Genomic DNA, 25,841 nt, shown 5'->3' with positions numbered 1-25,841 from the left:
TCCTCGCACATCAAGCAACATGAGTGTGAGTAAATGATGACAGAATTCTCATTTTTGGGTGAACTAACCCTTTAAACAACAAATATTTTATGATTGGATGTGATAGTGTCACGTTGCACAGCAGTACCGGTAATTAAAAGACAAATTGCCTTCTGCTGGAAACTTTCAGCATCCCACCTGGTTAGCACATGCATGATCACCATGGTAAAAATCCTTCTGGAAGACATTTTTCAGCTTTCTATTCATGCAAACAGAATCATTTAGAAAACAGGTGAATAGTTGAGGCTCTGTGGCTTTTATCATTTATTATCAACTGTATAATTTATTAAACATAATGGTTCTTAGAAATAATATTGGACATATTAATTAATATCTGCAGGCTTGAGCTTGATTAATGTGACGACTTCAAAGAAAGATTTGACCAAATTCAGTAGAATTTTAATCCCTCTAAAACCTATTATTGTTTTAAGAATTATAATTAGCCATGATAATTATAATTGTTGCTTTGTATTTGACTCCATGACATCAATTAAACATCTTTCAAAACGTCTTCTCTCTCAAAACATACATTTTTCTTTTTAATCTCAGAGAGCTGAAGTTTTTTATTCTTTGAAATACTTTTTGCTAACTTTGTTTGAGTATAGTAAGGGTCAGGGGTTAGTTAACTGTGCAGATTATTAGTGGTTTGGGTTCTGAGAAGTTTTATGAACTTTCAATTTAATGACAAGCATCTCTTTTCATTTATGTGTGAAGTCCAAAGTCTGAGACTACAAGTGAAAATGCTTGTAGTATTTTTATACCTTAATGCATTTTTTTTTAGAAACTTTTATATTATAACTATTATATTATGTTATATTTCTCATTTGTTATAATGTATTTTCTTTATTTTTTGAATCCCACAGTTTTTGAATTTACTTGATCATGATTGTGATGTTTTATTGGGAAACAAATTCTTTTGAAACAGTTCTTAATGATCCAGTTGAACTGATTTGTCTAAGGAAATCTAAGGAAGAGAATTAATCTAGGAAGAAAACGTGTATGAAATTTTGGAAGCAACATTCGCCACAACATTTGCCATCTATATAAACAATTTGAATACATACTGATGAACAGTAGTATTTAAGTAAATATGATTTTGCTTCAACAAGACACAAAATGCAGCTTCTGGGCAAACTTTTGAGTGATAAATGAATTGGTGGGTTCATTCAAATGTGAATTTATATGCCTGAACCAATTGCAAATGCCCAAACTTCCCAAATATGATATATGGGTACATACAGATGCCTGACATTGAAAGGATTATGGTGTTATGTTACATTAGCATCCGTGTCCTCTGTATCCTCACCTCTCATTTAGCAGAGCAGTTGGAGCGAGTTGTCACGCTTCATCTCACTTAGCTGTTCGTGTCATAATCGCTGAGGGAAGTATGATTTGTCATTCAGTCTTAGCCCTTCTCCCCTATTGGTTTGTTTGCCAGCCAGCCAGTCAAGACCAGTCACTTCACAAGGTGCACATCTATCTGCATTATGTCATCATTACAATCCTGACATTGTTGTTATATTAATGAGGATGGAGGAATGGTCCCATAATTATATCAGTGGGCCCATTTCCGTCTCACCAAGGGCATTCACTCAATTAAGGCGATTCTTAAGCATGATGAATGTAGATTACGCAGCTGATGCTGATTTGTGGGTAAGCCGATGCTGAGATGAAAATGTATTATTTAACAGCACATTTTTCAGTGTTCTTTTGCTACTCTCTGCTCCATTTACCAAAATGAAATGGGTATTTGAAGAGGGGGTGTAAATGAGGGTTAATTTCTCTTCTCTTTTTTTGGTTTCAGTGGTGGACCACAGTGTAAAGACTCGAAGCCTGTCTTCTGTGGAGCAGTTAGGTGTGGGGATATCCCTCAGGTAATATATATGCCATAACAAGGATAATGGTTTATGAGAAAATTAACCAACTTTGAAATTATTTAATACACTAATGTACTTCAAAAACTAATTTTATTATTTTCCCATAAAAACAATTCCTTAAACATCCTTAAAACAAAATTAATTTACTTAGAAACTTTATTATTATTAATAGTATTAAAGTAAAACATAATAAGAACATAAAACATAATTAAATTATTCATAATTAAGCATTTATAAATGAAGTGCTTTTCATTGCAAGGCAATCTCCTGGTGCTGTTTAGAGCTTTTTTTCTCATCTAAATATATTCTGATTTAAAGGGCATGACATTTTAACGTTCCTTGAGATTCACTTATAATGTTAATATATATATATTTTGCTACTGAAATTACTTTATTATCTCTGTTTATTTAACATTGTTAACTGTTGTTTCACTCTTAATAGTCTATTTATAAATGCATTCTATCCACGCATTACAATCACGACTGATAACAAAATCAACATTCAATCTGTGTCACCCTAAGCCCGTCATCGAGCACCTAGGACAGTGTCATGATCAGGCCATGAGAGCCAAGAAATCAAATGAGAGAACAGGGATTAGATAAGTGATTTAATACAATATGAATATGTATAAGCTACATCAAGCGGAAAAGTTTTAAACTTAGGCTACTCTGATTTTGACATTTAAAACTGGACTTTCCGATAACGGAGTGCTGCAAAAGCTCGGACAAGTTTATCCGTATCCAACAGTGTCATAACATCATGTTCAATTGACATCTCGGCAAGTGAGGACAGTTATTCTTGTAGCATGGTGGACCGCAGGTATGATTTTATCAGCCGCAGGCGAGAGATATAAATTTAACTAAAGCTGGCAGTAGGCGGCAGCAAAACATTGTTTTAACGAGTGAGTCGTTCAATCATTCAGTCAAACGATTCGTGGACGCTGACTCATTCAGAACTCATTTGGAGAGACCGCTCTGGAGGCAGTCATATGCAAATATATTTGCCCGTGTGATGTCACAGATCGCGCAATATCAATATGCGCCTTTTTTGGAGCTTGATTAAATAAATGCTCTGTTTATAATAAAGAGGACGTTTTTTGCTATGAAACATGCAGGATATTTTAATGGTACACAGACCTATTATATGTCAAAAGATAAAGGCAAATTTGACCCCTATAAAAATGTTTAGATGGTTAGATAGAATGTTTAGAAACTGCAAACCAGGGCAAAAATACAGATTAAGAAAGTGTTGCAGTGTTTTTATTCAGATTCATTCTCTCTGTGGTGTCAGCACACTACTGTATGTAACTATAATATGAACCCATTTAGATATTTTGTCTTAAGGCAGTCCACATTGACTGTAATCAGCCAATGCATTCTAGTGCTCAGCACACTGGGATAATTGTAACACTCTGTTAACCTTCATTTGGTGCTGTGTTTCCCAGGCTGTATGTGCATGATAAAACCAAATTTAATTCAGTAGTGAGATTTGTTCTTATTAGTCAAGAAATATTGCCTTGAGAAAGTTCTAATTATGTAAATGTGCAAGTTGGTGTTTTGGGAAGAACATTTTTAACAATGTCGTTTCAACTTTGTTTAGCAAGGCCTTGAATGGCGTATTAAATGAAGCTGCCATGTAAAACAGTGTGTGTTTGTGTGTATAGGTATGGCAAGTTCCTGAAGCTACTGAGAGAAGATTCAGAACAGGATCTGTGTCTTTTGCTTAAGCACTGTCAGGAGTTTCTCTCTCAGCAACGAGTCAAGGTCACCTCTGAGCTCTGTATCCTTCTCAGATTAATCAAGCGACGCAACTTATTGCAAGAATTCTGATATTTTACTTTTGTTTACACAATATTGTATATATATATATGAAGACTTCAGATGCAAAAGCCTCTAAGTGACATCTGAAATTTTCTTCTAGAATGATCATTTTTATCAAGCTTGTATGTTTATGTTCAGTTATTTCCCTTTAATGGCAACGAAAATTAGCTATTAATTATAATTAAAGTGAAATTACTGAACTTAAATATACGAGCTTGATAAATTAAATTTTAGAAAAAATTTCAGATGTCACTTAGAGGCTTTGCATCTGAAGTCTTCATGTGTGTGTGTGTGTGTGTGTGTGTGTGTGTGTGTGTGTGTGTGTGTGTGTGTGTGTGTGTTAGCAAAATTTAGCATGCATCTGTACGCATCTGTACCAATGCCCATTGATAGGACACATTTTCTGTTTTCAGTTATTTTGAGTGAATTTAGCCCCAAAATATTGGATACACAAGCCATGCTTTAAAAATTATGAATGTCAATGCATTATATAATAAAATATCAAACCAAATCGCCTTTATTTGAAATAAATATAGCTAAAGTACACTTTTGAAGAGTTTTTGTACGTTTAAAATAATGAAACAATACATACACAACCGTTCAAAGACTTTGTTTAAGATATTTACTAAATGTGTTAAGTCTCTTATGTTCACCAAGACTGCATTTATCTTAACAAAAAAGTAAAGAGTATTACAATATAAAATAACTGTTTTATATTGTAATATAATTGAAGAATATTACTTTATTCCTGTGATGGCAAAGCAGCCATTACTCCAGTCTTCAGTGTCACATGATCCTTCAGAAATCATTCTAATATGCCGATTTGCTGCTCAGGAAATATTTCTTATTATTATCAATGTTGAAAACAGTTGTGCTGCTTTATATTTTTGTAGATAATAGAAAGTTAAAATAACATAATTTATTGGTAATATACATCTTTACTGTCACTTTTGATCAATTTAATTAATATTTTGTGAATAAATAAAGTCATACTGAACCCAGACTTTTGAACGTTAGTATTTATTGTTTTGAAGAAGCAAGAAGAAGAAAAAAAAATAGCATTTTGACACTTTCTGGTTGTCAAGCATTAATGCAACATGTTCGCCCTCTGCTTGGCTGCCTGTGAACTTCACTTACTAAAAATCAGTTGGTTTTAAGTCATTGCAAAAAAAGCTCAGAACTTCTAAGAAAAGCTTTAGCATCTTTTGTTTGCAGATGTTTCTTTGTTTGTATCTAATGATGTGACATTCTTACATTTCTTCAACAAGTGTTACTTATGTGTTCAAATAGTTTTTGGGGCTACTATATCACTTTTTTAGCCATCAGGTCCTGCTCATTGTCAATAGCAACATGTACTGTAGGCTAGAAGATTCCTTGACCCCAGTTGCCAGCCTATTTTCAGGGGGGTTATCCTGGTCACGATTGGTTTGCCTCCACAGTTTTTTTGCTCATGCATGGCGACGTGGGCCGTTCTCTGAGTCTGCTCTTGCGTTTCTCCCGTCTGCTGCCGTCTGCCTTCCTGTGGCCCCCGAGACTGCACAGCTCTGTGAGTTACAGCTCATCACATTAGTATGGGCTTTTTTATCATTTCTCTTTCTTCTCATTCATGTCAACCTTCAGTATGTGCTGCTTGAGCAGCTATTATCATGACTGGAGCAACAAAACACACACACACAACGCATTAAAGGACTAGTTCTCCCCCAAAAAATTCAAATGTTTCAATCAATACTTTTATTCAGCAAGGAGACATTCAGTTGATTAAAAAATGAAAGAAAACTTTTACATTGTTACAAAAGTTTTCTATTTTAAATAAATGCTGTTCTAATGAACTTTTTATTCATCAAAGAAACCTGAAAATATATGTCATGGTTTCCACAAAAATATTTAGCAGCACAACTGTTTTCATCATGGATAATAATAATAATAAGAAGAAATGTTTTTGAAGAATCATGTAACACTGAAGACTGGAGTAATAATGTTGAAAATTCAGCTTTTCTGTATTTTTGATCAAATAAATTCAGCATAGGAGACTTCTCTTTTTTTTTTCTTTTTTTTTTTTACTTACAGACCCAAACATTTTGAACAGTAGGGTAAATTTTGACTGAAGTTTAGCCTAATTTTGGGTGAACTATTCCTTTAAATGTCTCAAACAGCCCATGGTGCAATTTTGTAAACTAATAACATCTGCATCCCTCTCATGTTTAGTAATGTTCTGAATTGATATGCATATTCTTGTGTAGCTCCCATATTCATGTGCTGTAAACAAATCTGAGCATTTTGACCTGCATTATCATTCTAATCTCCATTTGCATAGGAAAAGTTAATACTGGGAGGAAATGCTGGATATCGTGATATTACTGGGGCATAGTCATTACCGTGGTCCCCATAAAATGTGGATGGAGCAATCTCGCTCTCTTTCTCGGAACAGCGGATAGTAAACAGAGCTCAGTTAATAGAGTTTCAGCTGTAGAAATATGTGCGGGATATGATAATGCTCCATACACATGAGTTCGTCTGATTACAATTCCATATTTCTGTGCTGTCAGAGTGGCCGTGCATGTAAATCATTCAGAGACAATGATGAGAATCAGAAAAAGAGAAGATGCAGTGCCTCAAAACAGGAAAACACAGGCAGCTAATACAATCTGGGCATGTCATTAGCACCTGTGGCGTTTTGTTGTTTTCTGTGGTGGCCAGTACCCATGGAGGAAGCGTTTAATTTTTTTTACTCTACTCCGTAAATACAATTTTCTTTCAGCTGAAGAGCACAAAAGGAATATTTTGCATAACATAATACTCTTTTCTAATAAAATGAAAGGGGATTTTTTACTTCAAAAATGAAAAAAACTGTGTTATATGTAAGTCTTTAGAAATCAATGATAGTTTTTGTGGAGAACAGACTATAATCAAGAAATTATTTACTGAAAATCTTGCCCTTTGCAGAGTTCTCAAATCTCATTTGCTCTTCATGATCAGTTACGACACGCAAGAACCAATGCAGCTCAGCATCATTTACACTACACCTCGTGCACTGCATCATAACAGTTTCTTCACATTTTGCCCATGTTTTAGGTGCATCTCCCTATAGAAATCGCTCAATCGGGAATACATCCGATCTACTCCTGCACCGCTCATTACGTTGAGATGTTGCTCAAGGCCGAGGTTCCTCTGGTTTATTCTGCCTTCAGGATGTCTGGCTTCACTCCCTCTCAGGTGCTGTATTTTAAGTCTTTTATTAGGAATTGTTATTTTACATTTTTAATAAATCTCTTCTGTTGGTAGACTTGCCAACCTTGATGCATTTTGCATCGCAGGAATGCCTTCTGGTGGTTGTAAGTCTGGTTGGTTATAAGTCTGTTGTCAACAACAAAGAAGCAATAAGGTCTCCTCTGTGGTTTTCCACCAAAATTAGTGTTGTTTGTAAATGTTTGAAAGAATTAAGAAATTAAGCCATGAATATTAGTATTGTTATTTTAATGTTAATCACTAAATGTATATGTATTATTATTGCTGCTGTTAAATATGCAATTGTTGTAATGTACAATATAATTATTACTATAGTAATATATTTCTTTAGTGGTTTTAGTTTTTATAAATTATTACAATAGAAAATATTTTGTTAATTATAATACTAAAATATTATTAAACATCAATAATAATAATTTTGTCTATGGAACATGAATCATTTTGTAAAAACCTTTCCATACAACAAAAGCATATAGTCATAAAAGCCAAATATGGTACTGACTTATCTGAATTTACTTATGAGGCATAATAATAATAATAAGATGTAGGGATGTCCTGTATTTAAGCTCATCACATGTTACTTTGTCACGAATCTCTTTGGGAGTCACATCACTTATGATGTGAATTGTGAGCGCTGGGTGAATTTGTGTGACTTTGCCAGGCTAGAAATATAAAGATGCAAGGACATTCTGTTATGACCTGAATGACTGACAATCTTCATAGACAAACGCAGTGATTATTCAGCGCTACACTTTCTCTGGGGTTTATATGCATGATCTCAAAGCTCTGCCTCAAGTCTTTTGTCAGATGAAGTCAGATATGACCTTTTCTTGCAGTCAAGGACATGCAAATTACAGAGTAACTGTGTTTTCTGCATTTAGTTTATTTTTATATTCTTTATTATTTGCACACTCTCAATAGGACTGGATCTTCCTTAATTCCTATGACCTGACAAAAAAAATCTGTGCGCCCAGAAATTTTATACTGTTATTAGAATGGAAGATGTTTTTTATTGGTAGCTATATTTTCTGAACATTCCTGGTGCTGTTTTGCAGTTTCAGAAAACAATTCCGCCACAGACCAGGAAAAACCTAGCCTAAAGTCAGTGGCGCGTTACACGTGTTATTCATATGCTATTTTAAGGGCGCATGCTGTGAATGTAGCGTGTGAACAACAGACGCAGCAGTTTTAATTTTTGAAAGTCATACATTATTACAAGGAAAAATATTAAAACACAAGGGAAATCATTGTTGTGTCCATGAAGATGAAAAATAAATCTAGCTTACACATTTACCCAAATTATTATACGCCCGTTTAACTGAAGCTAATTTGGGTGGGTTGCTGGCGTGCGCCTGGCAAATCCGCCGTTATAATAGCAATCTGCCATGGAACAAGCGTGCCTGCTCTTAAAGGGAATGTGATAGGGCGCTCTGATTGGTTTATTTCACATTACGCCAAAACCACACCTATGAAGCTTCTTCAGACCAACCCATTTTAGATTTGCGAGATCCACCCACAAAATTACTTGCGTTTTGCGTTTGATACTTGCGTTTCAGATCGTTAAAATAGGGCCCATTGAGTTAGGCTATGTTTACACGGTAAAGAAAACGCAAATGTGGCGTTGCGTTATCACTTTTTTTTTTCTGCGTTTAGACGAGCGTTATGGGGGGGAAATCTGCGTGCATATGGTGACGCAAAAATGTGTGAAATTCGATGTAGTATACACTCCAGGCGGCTAGGTGGCAATGTGAAGCACTGCCACACAACAACACCAAGTCTGCGCGCCTGCGTACAACCTTCCTTCTACTTCTCTCCCTAGTAGCGCGAAATCAAAACACAACATGGCGAAGCGAACAGCAAAAGCTGACAATTTTGTCTGGACAGACGAGAAGGTGGAGTTATTGCTCCAAACAACCTTAAATTACAAAGGATTCCTGCCAGGCAAAATATTTAGCATATGTATAGCAGACTTATGCGTTTTTACCCTTTAGACGGGAACGTGAAGGTGGAGCGTTTTTAAGATTTCCACTCTGGAGGGTGGTTTCACTGTCGCCGTCTAAACGAAAGGCCCATCTGATCAAATATTTTTAGGTTTTCACCCGCGAGCGTTCTCAGGGCCCTGTGTAAACAGGGCCTTAGAAGCAGGGTGTTAAGATTTTTAGTATAGTGCTGAGTAGGGATGTTAACGATTAATCGTCAATTAAGTAGGTTCATGCGTGTGACATGTAAAGCAGACACGAGGAAAAATTTATGTTATGTTTGGGACCATTTTACAGTTTGCGTGTGCATTCGAATCTTTTTGTTTTGTGCAAATGTAAGTTGTAATATTGTGTAGGCCTATCTATTCATTCAGCACTCTAGCGCTCGCAGCTCAAACAGCAATGCACAACTAATAACTATGATTGGGACTGTCATATTACATAACATTTATGAGAACACTATTTTATTATTTATATACACACACACACACACACACACACACACACACACACACACACACGTGCACATATATATTCAGTTCATACAGACAAATTTTATTTATACCACACAGAAGTATTGATTCGCTAAAGGCTGCAGTTAATGATTGATGGTCATCAGTGTGTTGAGTGTTACGCAGCTGAGTAATAAAAAAAAAAAATAGCCAAAGTTGTGAAACTAGTAACTAGTTTTGAATTGACAGAAACTGAAGGTAAGAAGACTTTCTTTTTTAAATTGAGTGTCACCTCCATCACAGAGGGCATCCGTGTCTGCGCACTCGGAGAGAGTGTTTCGAATTCTAGACAAAGCAGGAAGAGTGTCTGAAAGAGAGACACAGATGCTGTATAAATTGCCTGCTGGAGTGGTCTGAATGTATGCATACACGCTTGGGAAGACTAGAACGCCTTTCTATGATACCGTAGAATAAACGAACAGCTTCTGAGGAGGATTATATGACCTGAACGCAGTTCACCACCACAGAAACAAAACAGAAATACGTCAAGCTTGCGGATGAAAGGGATTTCTGCATATGATTCAAGAGACTTGATTTATTTCTGTGTATGAGTTCAAGGAACATTCTTTCAGTGTTATTCATACACTGCAAAGAAAATTAAAAATCATGTTCTTTTGAGGAAAAAAATATTTCAATATTAACAGTTGTGTTAGATGTATACCTAAACAAGATTAAAATATATATTTTTTTTTACTTATGTAGTTTTCAGAAATGTAAGATTTTGTAATGTTATTGTGAAATATTAAAATAATGTTAAAATTAAAATAATAAAATTAGTACTTTTGTGGAAATTGTGATATTTTAAGCATTCTTTGATAAATAGAAAGAAGCATTATTCATTAGAAGTGTCTTTATTGTATTCAATATTTTACTCGCCCTAAACTCTTGAACATAAAAGGGATAGTTCACCCACAAATGAAAATTCTGTCATCATTTACTCACCCTCAAGTTGTTTCAACCCTGTATGAGTTTCTTTCTTCTGTTGAACACAAAAGAAGATATTTTGAAGAATGTTGGTGACCAGACAGTTGATGGACCCCATTGACTTCCATAGTAGGAAAAAAAGATACTATGGAAGTCAATGGGGTCCATCAACTGTCTGGTCACCAACATTCTTCAAAATATTTTCTTTTGTGTTCAACAGAAGAAAGAAACTCATACAGTTTTGGGTGAACTATCCCTTTAACATATTCTCTAAACAAATTTGAACATCATGCTGTTTTGATTCTCAAATAAATGTTGATGTTTCTTTACTGGAAAATGACAAAAATACTAATTAAAGAAACGGACTATTTTGTGTGTGATGATTTGTTTCATAGTTAATTATGATTCTAATGGGTAATGTACAGTTGACTGCATCAGAACTCAGTTCTTGAGGGCATCATGTTAAAATTTTATACTCATACGTTTTTGATCTCTCATTTATTTTTCCAGCATTTCATATTGATTGATTTAAAAAATGTATGGTGCAAACGTTGCATTTTCTCTCTCTCTCCTTCCCTTGCTCTCTGTTCCTCCCTCCACTTGCCATGTAGATCTGTATTCAGTGGCTTGGCCAGTGTTTCTGGAACTACCTGGATTGGCCTGAGATCTGTCACTATGTGGTCACCTGTGTCATCATGGGACCAGATTACCAGGTGTACATGTGTGTTTCTGCCCTCCGTCACATGCAGCAAGAGATCCTCCAGCACACACAGACGCAGGACCTGCAGATCTTTCTGAAGGTGCAGTATGACTGAATGTTATAGTTAAGCTGAATGTTCACGCTCTTTTCCCTACAATGAAAGTGAATGGATCTGGGGCTGTCCAGCTCCAAAAAGGACCAAACAGCACCAATAAACATTATTAAAGTGTTCCTCGGAGGAAAGAAGTTCTGGAATAATGACAGAATTGTAATTTTTGGCTGGACTAGTCCTTTAAAGTAAGAACACACTGAGGCGGTGTTGTTTTAGGGGACCATTGGAGTGTGCAAGCGTGGCTGCAGTAAATCAGATTAAGCAGACTCTTGTCCTTGGTTCACCCTTAAAACTTTTTAGTGTTTGTGTGTGCGTCAGTGTTCACGGTTTACCCTGTACAATAGAGAAACAATTTCAGACAATTCCTGAATGGTTTCTGAGGATTTGTACATATCCAAGATTGCAAAACGTATCTGTATTTCATCTAAATTAAAGATCGAGAATGGAAATTACTCGTAACAATCCCTCCCGATGTCACTCTGAAGTCAGAGTAAATGTACAATGAATCCATTTTGGATGATTCAACAAAGGGGAAATCAAACTCAACTAAAGTCATTCTTTGTTTGGAGGATTTCAAAAGCAATTGTCTGTCACTACCGAATCGTTCCAACACTATAAAAACCATGACACAGTCTAGCTAGTGAGTTCAAAGCATCCTGCAAAACCATTTTAGGCTTTTTTTTCCCCCTTCATTTTTATCAGCTACAATAGATGGTGGAATGGTTTTAATGTCTTTAGATAATGGGTACTTGTAATTAAAATGTCATTTTTATTGTTTCATTTTGAACACACCAGCGTGCATCCACTTTCTGGTTTTAAATGGCTTTGTAGGCAGGAGACTTTCTTCAGCTGGAAACATCTGGACTTTTCACAATAGTCCCTTCTTATGGCTCTGTGGTTTTATGTTATAGATTGTTTGCTACTCCACAGCTATCATCAGTGGTGTGAAGAAATTCAAATAACCTTCCACACAATAAAATGGAAATTATGTTTGTTTTTTACTCACCCTCATGTTGTTTCAAACCTATATCACTTCTTTCTTCTATACATTACAAAATAAGGTATTTTGAAGAATCTCCAAGCTGCTTTTTGACATATAACAAAATATTTCAATATTCCAAATTCATCACACCATGTTTGAAATCAGTGATACTAAACACTACTGGTTCTGACTTGTGACCGATTGTGACATGCCAAGTTTAAATATGGAATCAGAGTAATGTGAATGTTTATGGTGCTTTTTTTCCTTCAACATCCTTCAAACCATCTAATTTTTTGGTTCCTTGAAAGAAAGTAATTGGAACAGCTCACCGCTTGATGGTGAATACGTTTAATTTTGGGGTGAACTATTCCTTTAAGTTCACCAAAGACTGTAGTTGAATGAGGTCTCATTTTACAATACGTAATTTAATTGTACATTTTAAAAAATGGTGATGGAGAAAACCTACCTTTTTTCCATCACAGCAGCGAATGCTATTTCACGATCTTTATCTATTCTTCTTAGTTTACTTTTTCACATATTGTCTGTTATTATCTGACTCTATTCGGTTTTATTGAAAGACGCTCCGTGTTTATATTTATGACATATCTAGCATTTATCAGCAGTGGATAAAATTGGTTATAGTTTGTTTTATAATGGACTATTTCAGTCGTCTTCTTTTTTTTAAGCATTGTGAGTTTATCTATTTTGTTTGTCATTGCCAAACCGACTGTTGTCATTGCCAAGCCGTCTGCAGTTATATCACAAAACTGCTTACACTGCAGGCATGTTTTATTTAATGCAGCAAACTCATAAAGGTTTATTATCCCTTCTCTCATTTTCTTCTCTTCACGATGAACTGAAGTGTCCTTTTGTAACTTCAGGCATAGCTTTTGGTCTTGCATCCGCTGACTCATCGTAAACAAAATGTAATTAATTTGGCTTTGTCTAAATGATATTATTTATCCCAAGCTAAATGTCAGAGTGTATTAGGCGGTGCGTTGTTTATTTAGCACACGGACGTGTAGCCATTCCTCACACAGTGCCAGTATATGACCTCTTGTTTCATTAATAAAGACCTTTTGTTACTGTTGGCAGTGAGATTTGTCACGATATTTATTATGCATAAAAGTTTGCATGCTTTCGTGCAGCAGAATACAATTGTCAGGGTCATTTGAACCACTCTGTGTCGCACATAATCAGGATCTGCTCAGACTGGAATAAGAATATCAAAATCTCATCGGATCGAGCGTAATCTATTCTAAAGCTGTTTTAAGCCCGTTCCACCTCTTTTCCACAAACCGGCTCTCTCAAGCGCTTGCTCATCAAATCTGTGCTTCTTTTATGTTTGCAGGAGGAACCAATCCACAGCTTCAGGATGAGTAATTACCTGGAGTACATGGAGGGGCTGGAGCGCAACTACAGATCCATGGTGCTCTCGGACATGAGGAGCATCTTACCAAGGAGCAGCTAGAAGGAAATCGGAAGATCAGCAGGGACTGAAAGTGCTTGTGGTACAGAATGAGACTGAAAATGTTGCATGGAATTGAGGCTGTTTTTGTAACGCGACATGCTCGACGTGCAACGAGGCCGCCGTTTTGACGGACGCCATGTGAATATTTCCCTTTTGCTTTCATTCTCTTTGATTTTTGGATTCTTATACTGCAGTATTCTCACTCAGGGGGTCATAAATATAAGAAAACAAACTCTTCAAAGGCTAGTAAATAAGTAACTGTAACTGCATTGACTGGTACATTTTGTAAAATGATGTGTATGTGTGTGTGCGTGAGCTTGCGCGTGTATACAGTACCAGTCAAAAGTTTGGATGCATTACTATTTTTAATGTTTTTGAAATGCATTACTATTTTTAATGTTTTTGAAAGAAGTCTCTTATGCTCATCAAGCCTGCATTTATTTAACCCTCTGGGGTCAAAAATACAGAAAAATCAGTAATATTGTAAACTTGAATTAAAATTTTAAATAATGGTTTTCTATTTGAATGTCATTTAAAATATAATTTATTTCTGTGATGCAAAGCTGAATTTTCATCAGCCATTACTCTTCAGTGTCACATGATCCCTCAAAAATCATTCATACTCAAGTTATTATCAATGTTGTAAACAGTTGTGCTGTTTAATATTTTTTGGGAACCTGTGATACTTTTTTCAGGAATCATTGATGAATAAAATGTTAAAAATAACAGCATTTATTCCAAATATGAATCTTTACCATCACTAAATGTCAATTTAACACATCCTTACTGAATAAAAGTATTATTTTCTTTCAAAAAAGAAAGAAAAAAAATTACTGACCCCAAACTTTTGAACTGTAGTTTGAAAATGTAGTTATTTAGAATAAATGCTGTTACATTTTTTTTTTTTTTTTTTTTTAAATCATCATCAAAGAATCCTGAAAAACGTATCAGGTTATATATAAAAATATATTAAGCAGCACAACTGTTTCCAACATTGATAATAAATCAGCATATTAGAATGATTTCTGAAGGATCATGTGACACTGAAGACTGAAGTAATTACTGGACGTACCTTCATGGTTGCTGACCCAAGTCACTCAGCCTGTTACATGACAACAGTATATGAAAAAAATCTAAAATAATTTTTAATGGAAAATCAAACATGAAGTATATGTGAAGTATATGTGATCTACTGTACTAACATGTCAACACTTGAGTACAGGAAGAATTGCAGGCCATTCTTGTTGTGTAGTGTGTGTTTTTTTTAAAAGTATGCATTAACATCTGTAGTCTCTTATTCCCATCCTAAGGAAGCTGTATAGAGAGGCAGTATCACGTTGACAGGCCGTCATTAGCACATAGATGCAATCTTTCACCCTCGCCATCTGTAACTCACACTGTGAATAATGAATTAGATCATTAGAGAGAGGTGTCTTTCTCCTTCACAACAACTGCTAAATATTGCATACGGTTTACTCAGTAGGAGGCAGACGCAGTTATAATTTTAAGCTGTAAAAAGTTCCCTCAGAGTGCATTTTTTTGCACTTATTTTGTCTTTTACACCTATATAACTTCCATGTATATGCTCAGATACAACCACTGCATTAAAATCACTTGTGCGTCGTCAGTTGATTTTATCTTTGTGTAATCATAACAAGCTGTACGCATTAATCAGGTTAATGATTTAACGACTGATTGTTTGCCAACAGTCATCTGGAAATCTGGAGTGTGTCTTGCTTTGGCTTGTTATAAATTGACAATACAAGCCTTTTGTGACGTGGATGTTGATGATGTATCTGCAGACCAAAATGGTAGGATAATTAGAAAAGACTAATTATGGGTAATTAAACTGATTAACTGATAATTAGGGTCTATCTGTCTCTGTATTAGGCTTGAGGAGTTGCATTAGCTTGATTTTCTCTGGTAAATATGCTTTATTATTCTCCTCCACATTAATTATCCATGTTATGACTGCCAAATTCCACTTCTTGAAGAATCTGCTTGATGAATGGGCGATTTTAATCAAACGTGAGCATCACTGTCCCTTACTCACTCTGAAGGGCACTTGGAATTAGTATCTCCCAAGGGTGCAGGGCATTAAGGGCCATTCACACTAAGAATGGTAACTACGTTTTCATAATCATTTTAATTTTATGAGAATAGGGAAGTCCACCACTTACAACCAGTGTTAGGTGACTCTACATCTGTGTTGTTCACCTATCATTTCCTTCTAATTTTAGGGATAAGTTATGGGGTTTAGTAGCCTGGGTGCCAGCCCGAACCCGCACACAACATTTTTTGGTCGGGAAGTTCGGTCTGGACTCGATCCGTTGAGGAGAAATTATGCTCGGCTCCCAGAAGGCAGAGCCAATCAAATTGCCATGGCGCGCTTTAATCGATGATGGACAGATGATCTGCGGTTACGTAATCACCACGTCATCATTGGGTTGAATTGGTTTTCAACAAAGATGACTGCAGCTGGAGAATTGAGATGTTTAGATTCCGCTATCGCGTCGGTTCGACAGCGCATTAGTTTTAAAAGACGAAAAGAGAACCGCAATCAAGGCATTTGTCGATCGGAAAGATGTGTTTGCCGTCCTTCCTACGGGATTCGGCAAAAGTTGAATTTATCAGCTGGCTCCGATGGTCGCTAAGAAGATGGGACGCAATAAAAACCAAATGGAAGGGATGGGCTCACGATCTCTTTTCTCTGAAGCCTCAGATGAACACGCTTCTTCAGCCTGGTCTCTTTCGTCGTCTTTCCATTTTTTTTAAATCAGTCAAGTCGCGTTGCAACCGTGTTATAAAGTTGAGACAGGGCCGACAAACGCGAGAAGATTTATTTGCTTTATTGATCTAATCCTAAACGGAGAACTTGTTCGTATATAAATAAAAATGCTATTCATTCTTTTAAGTACTCCGCAAATTCTTTTTACAACAACGGCAAAGATCGTTTACACATTAATTTACTACTTCTTCCAGCATGCGTGCAGTTTAGTTCTGTTGACAACTATGTGTCGCTCAACATGCGTTGCTCTGATTGGTTGTAGGTCTATCCAATTGAGTGCAGAGTTTTTTTTTTTCCTGGTTCGGTTAAGACGCCTCATAATCAAAGCCCTATGGAGCAGTATCAGACTCACATTCTGCCTAGAATATGAGTATGACAAAGTCAGGCTAGGGGTTTAGGGTTTAGGGATAGGAATTGTTGGACAGGAATGTCCAACGTGTTTTGGTTTCTCTTTATGTTGATGGTCCCTTTAATACATTCAGTTGAGTACAAGTTGCACCTACATGTCTACTAACTCTCATTAGAGTGTGAGTTGAGTATTTGTAAACTAAAGTTAGGGTTAGAATTATTTGACATGTAGTTGCAAAGTTACTTATAGTCAGTAGAATGTTTGTTAGATGACAGAATGTTCAAAAGAGATCATCAAAATAAAGCGTTACCCATGTTTACTGTCAAAAAATGTGTCTTAATCGGTAAAATCATGGTGACCTGTCATATGTCACTTTGCTCACAGCTGATTGGTCCAGTTTTAGTTTGCAATCTCTAACCCAAAAACCAGAGCAGGTTAGCCGTGTAACCTAAGTAACATTGTGACGAACGAACATTTGTAAAAACCTTGAGCCTGAAAAACCAGAGCTTGCTCAAACTATTCTCAAGTAAGTTTATAAAAAATACTTTTTGTTTTAGTGTTGCTCTACACTGCTAACAGCCCGTTTGGAATGTGTCCTGTATTTCAGGTGAAGCTAAGCGGTTTTCATTTAGCATTGACGTTCAAGTGTCAGTCATCGGATACCTACTTACTGTGCATTGATGGACATACAATCAATCTGAGAGACTTTGAAGAAGATATCACAAGCATTATCCATCTCCATTAAACTCCAGAATCTCAAGGGGTGAGGGGATGAATCCATTTTCTCTCTGTATCAGTTCTAATCTGGACTGATTAGCGTGTGATTAGAATGCATGACTTTAACTCTCCCTGTCTGCTAACCCAAAGCCCAGTAGCATCAACGATAGGTCAGTTTCTACAGCAAATGGATGAGATGGAGGGAGTCGATTCTTATTCCTTGTGGAACAGAGGAGGCTTAAGGATCAGGCTCAAACTAAAGAGAGTTAAAACAGACAGACTTTGTGTGGAAAGTACATTTCTTATGTTCAAAGTAGGCTCTGGAGAAAGGAAACGAAGAGAAGAGCCGAGAGGCAGAAGACGATTAACACGCGGGCATAACTCATCCATTCCCTGTCAGAAGAAGCCAATAATTTATAACACGCATTGTGTATTGTACACACGCTTCCTCTGTCAAGCTGGAGTCCCGCTCTCATCACACAACATCAATACCACCCATTTGAATAGCATCGGCACATTGGAGTAGCGCGACGGTGTCCTCTGGCTCAGCTCCTAATTTATTTAGAGACCATTCTTTTCAGATATTCTCTTTTCGCTGTGATCTAACCCATAATGACATCATCAGCACAATTCCCCCCCAGGCCCACCTGACGAGACCATCAGGTTAATTGCAAAAAGTCTCATTAGCGTTATCATACAAGCAGCCATTTGAATTTCCAGAAACACAATACTTACCCGAGCACAGAGGGTGTTCCATGAATCGAATATGAGAGCTTGATGATCAACTAGTGCAGATAACCCACCCGGGCAAAAAGCAGCATTATTCTCGAATGTCTCTGTCTCTTCGAATTACAGGAACAGAGATTGCAGATAGTGTTGGAGTGAAGATATCACAGAAGAAGTGCACAATATGTCAGAGTCACGACACCGAGGTGAGGCTCTTTTATTCTGTCTGTTGTGTGACATACCATTCATTCAGTGCATCCGACCATCCATCCATCCGACCATCCATCCATCCATCCACCCAACCATCCATCCATCCATCCATCCATCCACCCACCCATCCATCCATCCATCCATCCATCCACCCATGCATCCATCCATCCACACATCCATCCACCCATGCATCCATCCATCCACACATCCACCCACCCACCCATCCATTCATCCATCCATCCATCCATCCAAAAGGCATTTCTAAAATCAAATTACTCACCTATCTTTATGACCATTATTATCATTTGTATTCCTTTTGGCACACATTTGTTGGTTTCAGTTAGCTTGATGTTAAACTCCTATGCCACCACTTAACTGTGAATAAAGGAAACGGCAAAAAAAAAAAAACGAAACAAAAATACATCTCTACAAAGAGCAAGCCAAATGCAATTGTGGGCGTTGAAGGGAAAAAAAACCTGTACATTGCGTGGACAGCTGAGATATTTTTTCTCATTGTCTGCCTCCTTTTCACTGTGAAGTGCCTATTATTGGTTTTGATTTTACATAATGTATTGACATCTTTATAGCTCATACAAACGTGGCAATAACTGATGAAACCACAGTTGGCATCTTTCCTGGCAAAAGTTAATTTCATTCCTGCAGGTGAAAATACAGTCAAAACACACTCCAGGTGTTACTGAATGTGTTTTGCACTAAATGGATCTGCTAATTTATTGCGTTTTGACTAGAGTAACCTATAAATATATAGAACAGCTGGACTACAAAATACTATAAAATAGGAGATAAATGTGACTGGAACTTGACTTGCTGCCATAATGATATGGTGCTGATAGACGGTTGCTAAATTGTTTTGAGTGTTTGCTTACAGACCCAAGTCAAAAGAGCCCATCACCCCAAGACCTCATATCAGCTACTGTATATATATTCTAGATGTGCGCCATGACTATTTTTATTAATGTTTCAAATTTTGTAACCGACTAGTGTAACAAATCCAATGTACTTATGCAATGCACTTCTTTAATTTATGTGATGCTTGCCTTGCATAATGATCATTATACATTAAACCTAAGTGTTCACTTAATCAACATTAACCAATATAGACATATTAGTCTTGCACTGCCTAATGATAAATTACCAACCCCTCTTATTATAAACAGAATTCCTCAAATAAAATGTAAAAGTTAGCCGTAATAAATCAGCACATCAAGGTATTGTTGTTCGTTACCGCCACTCGCGTGTCCATTTTTTAACATGCTTTGAGTGTATGAAAAGTGCATATAGTCTTCTTATATTATATTAGTCAGTTAAAAATAAACATGGACTGTTTAAGTGCTTAAAGACAGCATGCAAGGAAAGATAAATGATGGGTGTAAATTGGTATGCCAGCAGTTTATGTGGCTTCCTCCACTGAGCAGATCAAACAAGCTTCTGCTTAATGCTTTTCATTTATCAATACGGCCCCATCAGTAGACAAGCAACAGTCTGGATTCTCTCGAAGGAGCGCTTGAGCTCGGAAACATTAATGACAGACATCACCGCAGAAAGGTCTGAGGCATGGCAGAGAGGGGCTAACAGAGATCTTAGGGATCAGATTGACGATTAACCCTGGCAAGTGCACACACATGCACACATACACAGATGTACAATTCAGTGTCAATATCAAACGGGCATTGATACTATACTATTTTATTTGAGTATGTTTATAGTCTTAGATTAAATTAGCAATTAAAAATAATTGTGAAATTAATTGTTTTTCCATTTATTGCTTCAAAAATAATAACTGCAGCAATACAGTAACACTATTTTCTGTCTGCACTTCATTACCACTAACTGTTGTTCTGCTATTATTATTAATAGTCACCTTCTTTTCAGATCATTAGTCTGCAAATTGCCCGTTAGCACTGCAGGTGTCATGATGGTCGCAGGCATGCAGATGCAGCTCGAATTTCACCAAGCTGGGGAGTCACTCAGTGCAGCTAAACAGTTCAAGCTCGTTTGGATTAGAAGGTAATGGTGTCAAGTGATTCAAGTTGTTTCCTTTGTAATTAGTCCATTCTAACCAATATGCCACTTCCGGGATTGTTATGAACATCATTATTTATCATAGCTTTACCCATCATAAAACCATGGAGATAGATAGATAGATAGATAGATAGATAGATAGATAGATAGATAGATAGATAGATAGATAGATAGATAGATAGATAGATAGATAGATAGATGGATGGATGGATGGATGGATAGATACCGCTAGATGAATGGATGAATAGAACAGAGATAGATGAATAGAACAGATGGATGGATGGAACAGAGATGGATCAATGGGTGGATGGAACATAGATGGATGGATGGAACAGATGGATGGATGGAACAGAGATGGATGAATGGAACAGATGGATGAATGGAACAGATGGATGAATGAAGGGATGGATGGATGGATGGAACAGAGATGGATGGATGGATGGAACAGAGATGGATGAATGGAACAGAGATGGATGAATGAAGGGATAGATTGATGGATGGATGGATGGAACAGAGATGGATGAATGGAACAGAGATGGATGGATGGATGGATGGATGGATGAATGAAACAGAGATGGATGGAAGATAGATAGATAGATGGATGAATGGAGGGATAGATTGGATGAATGGATGGATGGATGGATGGAACAGAGATGGATGAATGGAACAGATAGATGAATGAAGGGATAGATTGGATGGATGGATGAATGGATGGATGGAACAGAGATGGATGGATGGATGGATGGAAGATAGATGGATGGATGGATAGATAGATAGATGGATGAAAATATACAAGCTGGGACTCAAGATGTTTTTTTAATGCTCCTAAATTCTTACAAATGGCCTCTTTTGTTATTTGTGATATACCGGCATTGTTGTTCATTTCCATTTATGAACGCATAGTCATGTTTCGTAAATGATTAGTTCATCATTTACTAATCACTTGTAAATTACTTGTAACGGAATTTACAAAACATACATAAAATGTTAGTAAATCACTTGCTAATCATTTATGAATGTTTTGTAAATATTTAGTTCATCATTAACCAACCACTTATAAATGACTTGCAACTGAACGTTATTATAAAGTGTTATCAACTGACTTTAAAAAAAAAGCTGAATCTTGTATAAAAGAACTTATCAAAATAAGTTATTCATTTTTTCACTTTTTTACGAGTTAATGTCAAATATATTAATTGTGTATATACTGTATATACTATATACACTGGGTTATTTTGCTGGGTTATTTCAACCCATGTTTGGGTCAAATATGGACAAACCAACTATTAGTTTGAATTTTTTTATTACATTTTTAAACCCAATGGATGGGTTTGTCCATTTTTGACCCAAACTTGGGTTAAAACAACCCAACATTTTAGTGTATATTGCCATGACTTGATCATATTTTTACACTGAGGTAGTTACTATAAAAGTTAAGTACATATGCTTTGACTTTCATAGCCTTGCCAGTAAATAACTCATAATCGTACTTTTATTTAGTGCATAATATGTTTTATTTAATTGCTTAACATTGTTGTAATTGCACTTGGGTCTCTGGGGGTTATTAGTTGTTTTTATGAATATTTTGCCAGGTGCATGTAAGACTTCCTGAGATTTCTCATTACATTCTGTGCAAGTGCTGCTTCGGAGACTTTTTTTGCATTAAACACAACCCCTTTTAACAGATCTCTTGTTGTCATCTGCAAAACAACTGCATGCAATAGACACCAGACCCCACTGACATCTGACACCCAAAGTGTTTTTACTCGTTATTCTTTGTTGTTTTTGCTCTTTCCTTTGCACCATTGCCAGAGCTTTTCCTCCCAAACGTTGTCCTCATCTGTAATTCCAAGCACATTATATGCATTGCTTGTGTGGATATACACTGCCCCCAAAGAGCATTGGGACACTGAAGCCACAAAAAGTCTCAAGCAATATTTAAAAAGTTCTGAGAAAAGTTCAAGTTCATCTTTTATTTGCAGATGGCACTTTGATATTTTCTTATATTAGGCGATGGAATTCTACGGAGACCGGGAGAGGACATGTTCGGTGCATTTAGTTTTGTCCTGGCCACACCATAAGTCTTTCTTATGAATGTGACAATGTTGTGCCCTCAAGATATTAATTCATGGGACCGTGATCCCGATCCCTTTACACGCGATTTGAAGTTGTGAACTTGAGATCCTATGTTGAGGGGACGGCATATTTTTTCATGGCCACGACGACTTCTTACTGTTGCTTTAGAAATGAGCACAACTTTCACGCACATGTGATTGACAGATAAACCGCACAATTTTTTTTCAGTGTTGCTTTTAATTTTGTCAATATTTCTGCTAACATTTTGCTTCGTACATTCGGTTTAACAACATGAAGTTAAAGTTTATCCTTGCATCCTGTAACAAATCCTTCCTACCTGAAGCCCAAAAATTATATATATATATATATATATATATATATATATATATATATATATTGTCCAGAAAGCTTATTTCATTTGATTTTTATATTATTTTTTTTGTAGATTTTATCAATAAATAATATAATTTAAGCACATTCTTCACCTTCTCTCAACTTAAATTCAAAATAACTCTTAAATACTTGCAATAACCAGCTCCAAATATGTATCTCACATAGGGTCAATTTGGGTGTCTCTGCCGAAACTATAAGCTCTATATGGAGAAAATGAGCTGTTCCGCTGGGTCCTAAAGTCAGTTTTTGAGTTTATCTCTTCAGTATGCATTCAGATTCACATGTAGATATTATAAAAATAATTTTTTGGTAAAGTTTTAGCATTTTAAGTTTTAATTTTGAGTACTTTTTCATACAGTTTTTTTTTTTATGTATACTGAAGCAATCCACTCATTCCATCCATTCCTTAGGGTGTCAAATTGATCCACGAGGAAAGGATTTTATACTTTATTTTATTACAAACACATAAATTCCTGGAATCCAGTAAAAAAAAAAAATTATGTGTGTGTGTGTGTGTGTGTGTGTATTTGTGGTTAAAGTGCAACAAAAGTCATAAGGTCTTGGACCACTCCGATGAATACTAAATTTTTCGGTCAAAATGACCCGAGGGAAGGATGAAGATTAGGTTATACTGAACTGTTCATGTATGCTTACTTTACTCCGTCCATGCACCAAATGCGTGTCTTTAAAAGAGCACAGTTTTAAACGCATTTAGTTTGACTTCTCAGGTATCAATGGAATGACACATTTTAAATGCAGCCAAAATTACAACAACAGTGTATGTGTATATATATATATATATATTGTCTGGTGAAAATTGCTAGGGCAATTCAGGATTCTACATATTGCTGTATGTCCTCAATAATGAAGCCCTTTAAAGTTCACTAGCTTCTTTTCTCATTAATCATATAGGGCTAGTTAACAGAATAATTTCCTAACATATTATGAATTATGGGCTGATATCAAAAAGTACAGGATAAATGACCATATGAAATGTAATCATGTCAAATCATGGCCATCATCAAAGGAAATATTAAGCAGGAAGAGCCTATTCAAAGCACACCTTCCTTTTGTCCTCTTAATCACATTTCATGAAAACATAATCATCAGTCATTTCAGACAATACTTATGCACGGTGGAAAAAACATGAAATCTGAAATAATTGACATCAATTTCGGTGCCAGCAACACAAACCTTGGAAGGCCTGAAAAGGTCAGAGCGGGACACGAATTATGCCGGTGTTAATTAGTGACGTGCCCCAGTGACTCCATGGTCTGTGATCAGGGTGTCAATGAGCTTTCATTAGCACAGCAACAGGAAGTACACACTCACACACATAACACAGAACAGGATAATAACTAGGCCTGTTTCAAATCTGTCTGTGGAGCTAAACTTCTCCTCACCTCTGTGTGCTTGATGAAATTGGTCATGTTTTTTTAATGCATTTGCCATATATAAATCCTATTAAAATGTTTTTTTTTTTTAAAAAGTCGCCATGCATCAAATCTAAGGGATCAGTTGCTGGTCAACATGCACCATTAGCCCCTGCTGGTAGATGATGTAACTACACCATCTGCCTGCAAAAAGCATCTTTCTCCATTGACGGCCACTCAAAAGTGTGTATTCTGATTTAAGCTTTTTTCATTTTTTTATTTAGTTTTAGTAATTTTATTACGGTATGTATATATATTTTTTTATATATATATAGCTTATATTTTTATTTCAGTTTTTAGTCATTTTAGTACTTCAGCTTATTTCAGTTAGTAATATAATAGAATATTTATTATATTTAAGTTCATCTCTATTTCTTAATATAGGCCTATAATTTGTTTAACTTTAATGCAATATAAATTGTTAAATAAAAGCGTTGCCAAATGTTGAAGTAGATATATTGCTAATATCCATTTTGTTTGGTTTGTTTTTAGGCAATTTTTTACATGATATGAAATGCTAACAGATCACTTTCTACCGGTAATATAAACTTTCTTACATCAGTAAATGGACTGTGTTTAAAAGTAAGTATTTTCATAAATGTCTCAATCAATCAATCAATCAATCAATCAATCAATCAAAAACTTTGAAACTTTTACAAAGACATTAATAATGACATATTGAACGGTCTATTGTCCCTCGTGTTTCATTTCTGCAACGTAAATATCTACTCTGACTAAAACTCTATTGGTACTAATTCCAGTAAAGTGTTTTGTCTTGAAGCTCATGGATCCTAGAAGTACTCCTCCATTTCAACTTAAAAGGAATTGACACAAGATGGGGAAGAAAAATAGGAGCTTTGTAATTGGACTCATTTAAATAATGCGTTCAATGCACAAATTTGCATTTGCACAATGTAATTATTGAGGAACCTAGGTGAGCAGATCATAATTTCAGCCTTTCTTGCTGAATGACATCGCTCTCACCTAGATGTGAAACACTCATCTCGACGCATACCCGCGTAAGTACGGAGCTTTTCTTTATCTTGTCAGATCAATAATTATGCCCTGAACAGACGCTCACACATTCATGGCTGAGTCTCAAGGTCTCAGGGTCTCAGTTGCACAGTAAAAAAGCCCATATGCTTGGAGAGTGTCTAATGAGGGTCTTTCAGTCATTTTCTTCCGTGTTCCAGGCAATACGATGGTTGACTGCAATCTGAAAACCAATTACGCTACCGAGAGCGAGAATATGTATTTGTGCGGAGGCGGCTTGCTGAACCGAAAGTCAAAAATCACTATTTGATATATTTAAATATGGTTCAATAAATCTTTGATTCAATAAATCAGAGATTTACTTTGTTTCTCTGCTTTGAGATTTGAGAACTGGGCGTCGAAATCTATGACAAGATGGTTGAATGAATGTTGCTTTCTGTTTTCAAATGA

The 25,841-nt window shown here is 36.1% G+C and overlaps 1 protein-coding gene across 1 annotated transcript in view; it reads left to right on the top strand.

The window, feature by feature from the left end:
* The window catches only part of tbc1d32 (TBC1 domain family, member 32), a 41,412-nt gene extending 25,948 nt beyond the window's left edge, over positions 1–15,464 (top strand). Inside the window, exons 29-34 of the mRNA XM_079583791.1 lie at positions 1,844–1,913; positions 3,581–3,696; positions 5,129–5,283; positions 6,810–6,950; positions 11,010–11,198; positions 13,544–15,464. Coding sequence (XP_079439917.1) covers positions 1,844–1,913; positions 3,581–3,696; positions 5,129–5,283; positions 6,810–6,950; positions 11,010–11,198; positions 13,544–13,663 — 791 coding nt within the window. The 3' untranslated portion in view covers positions 13,664–15,464. The remainder of the gene's footprint in view (positions 1–1,843; positions 1,914–3,580; positions 3,697–5,128; positions 5,284–6,809; positions 6,951–11,009; positions 11,199–13,543) is intronic.
* The last annotated feature ends 10,377 nt before the right edge of the window (positions 15,465–25,841 follow it).

The sequence above is a fragment of the Phoxinus phoxinus genome, assembly GCF_949152265.1.
Source record: "Phoxinus phoxinus genome assembly, chromosome: 16".
Taxonomy (NCBI): domain Eukaryota; kingdom Metazoa; phylum Chordata; class Actinopteri; order Cypriniformes; family Leuciscidae; genus Phoxinus; species Phoxinus phoxinus.
This window is presented reverse-complemented; position numbering and strand designations above follow the sequence as displayed.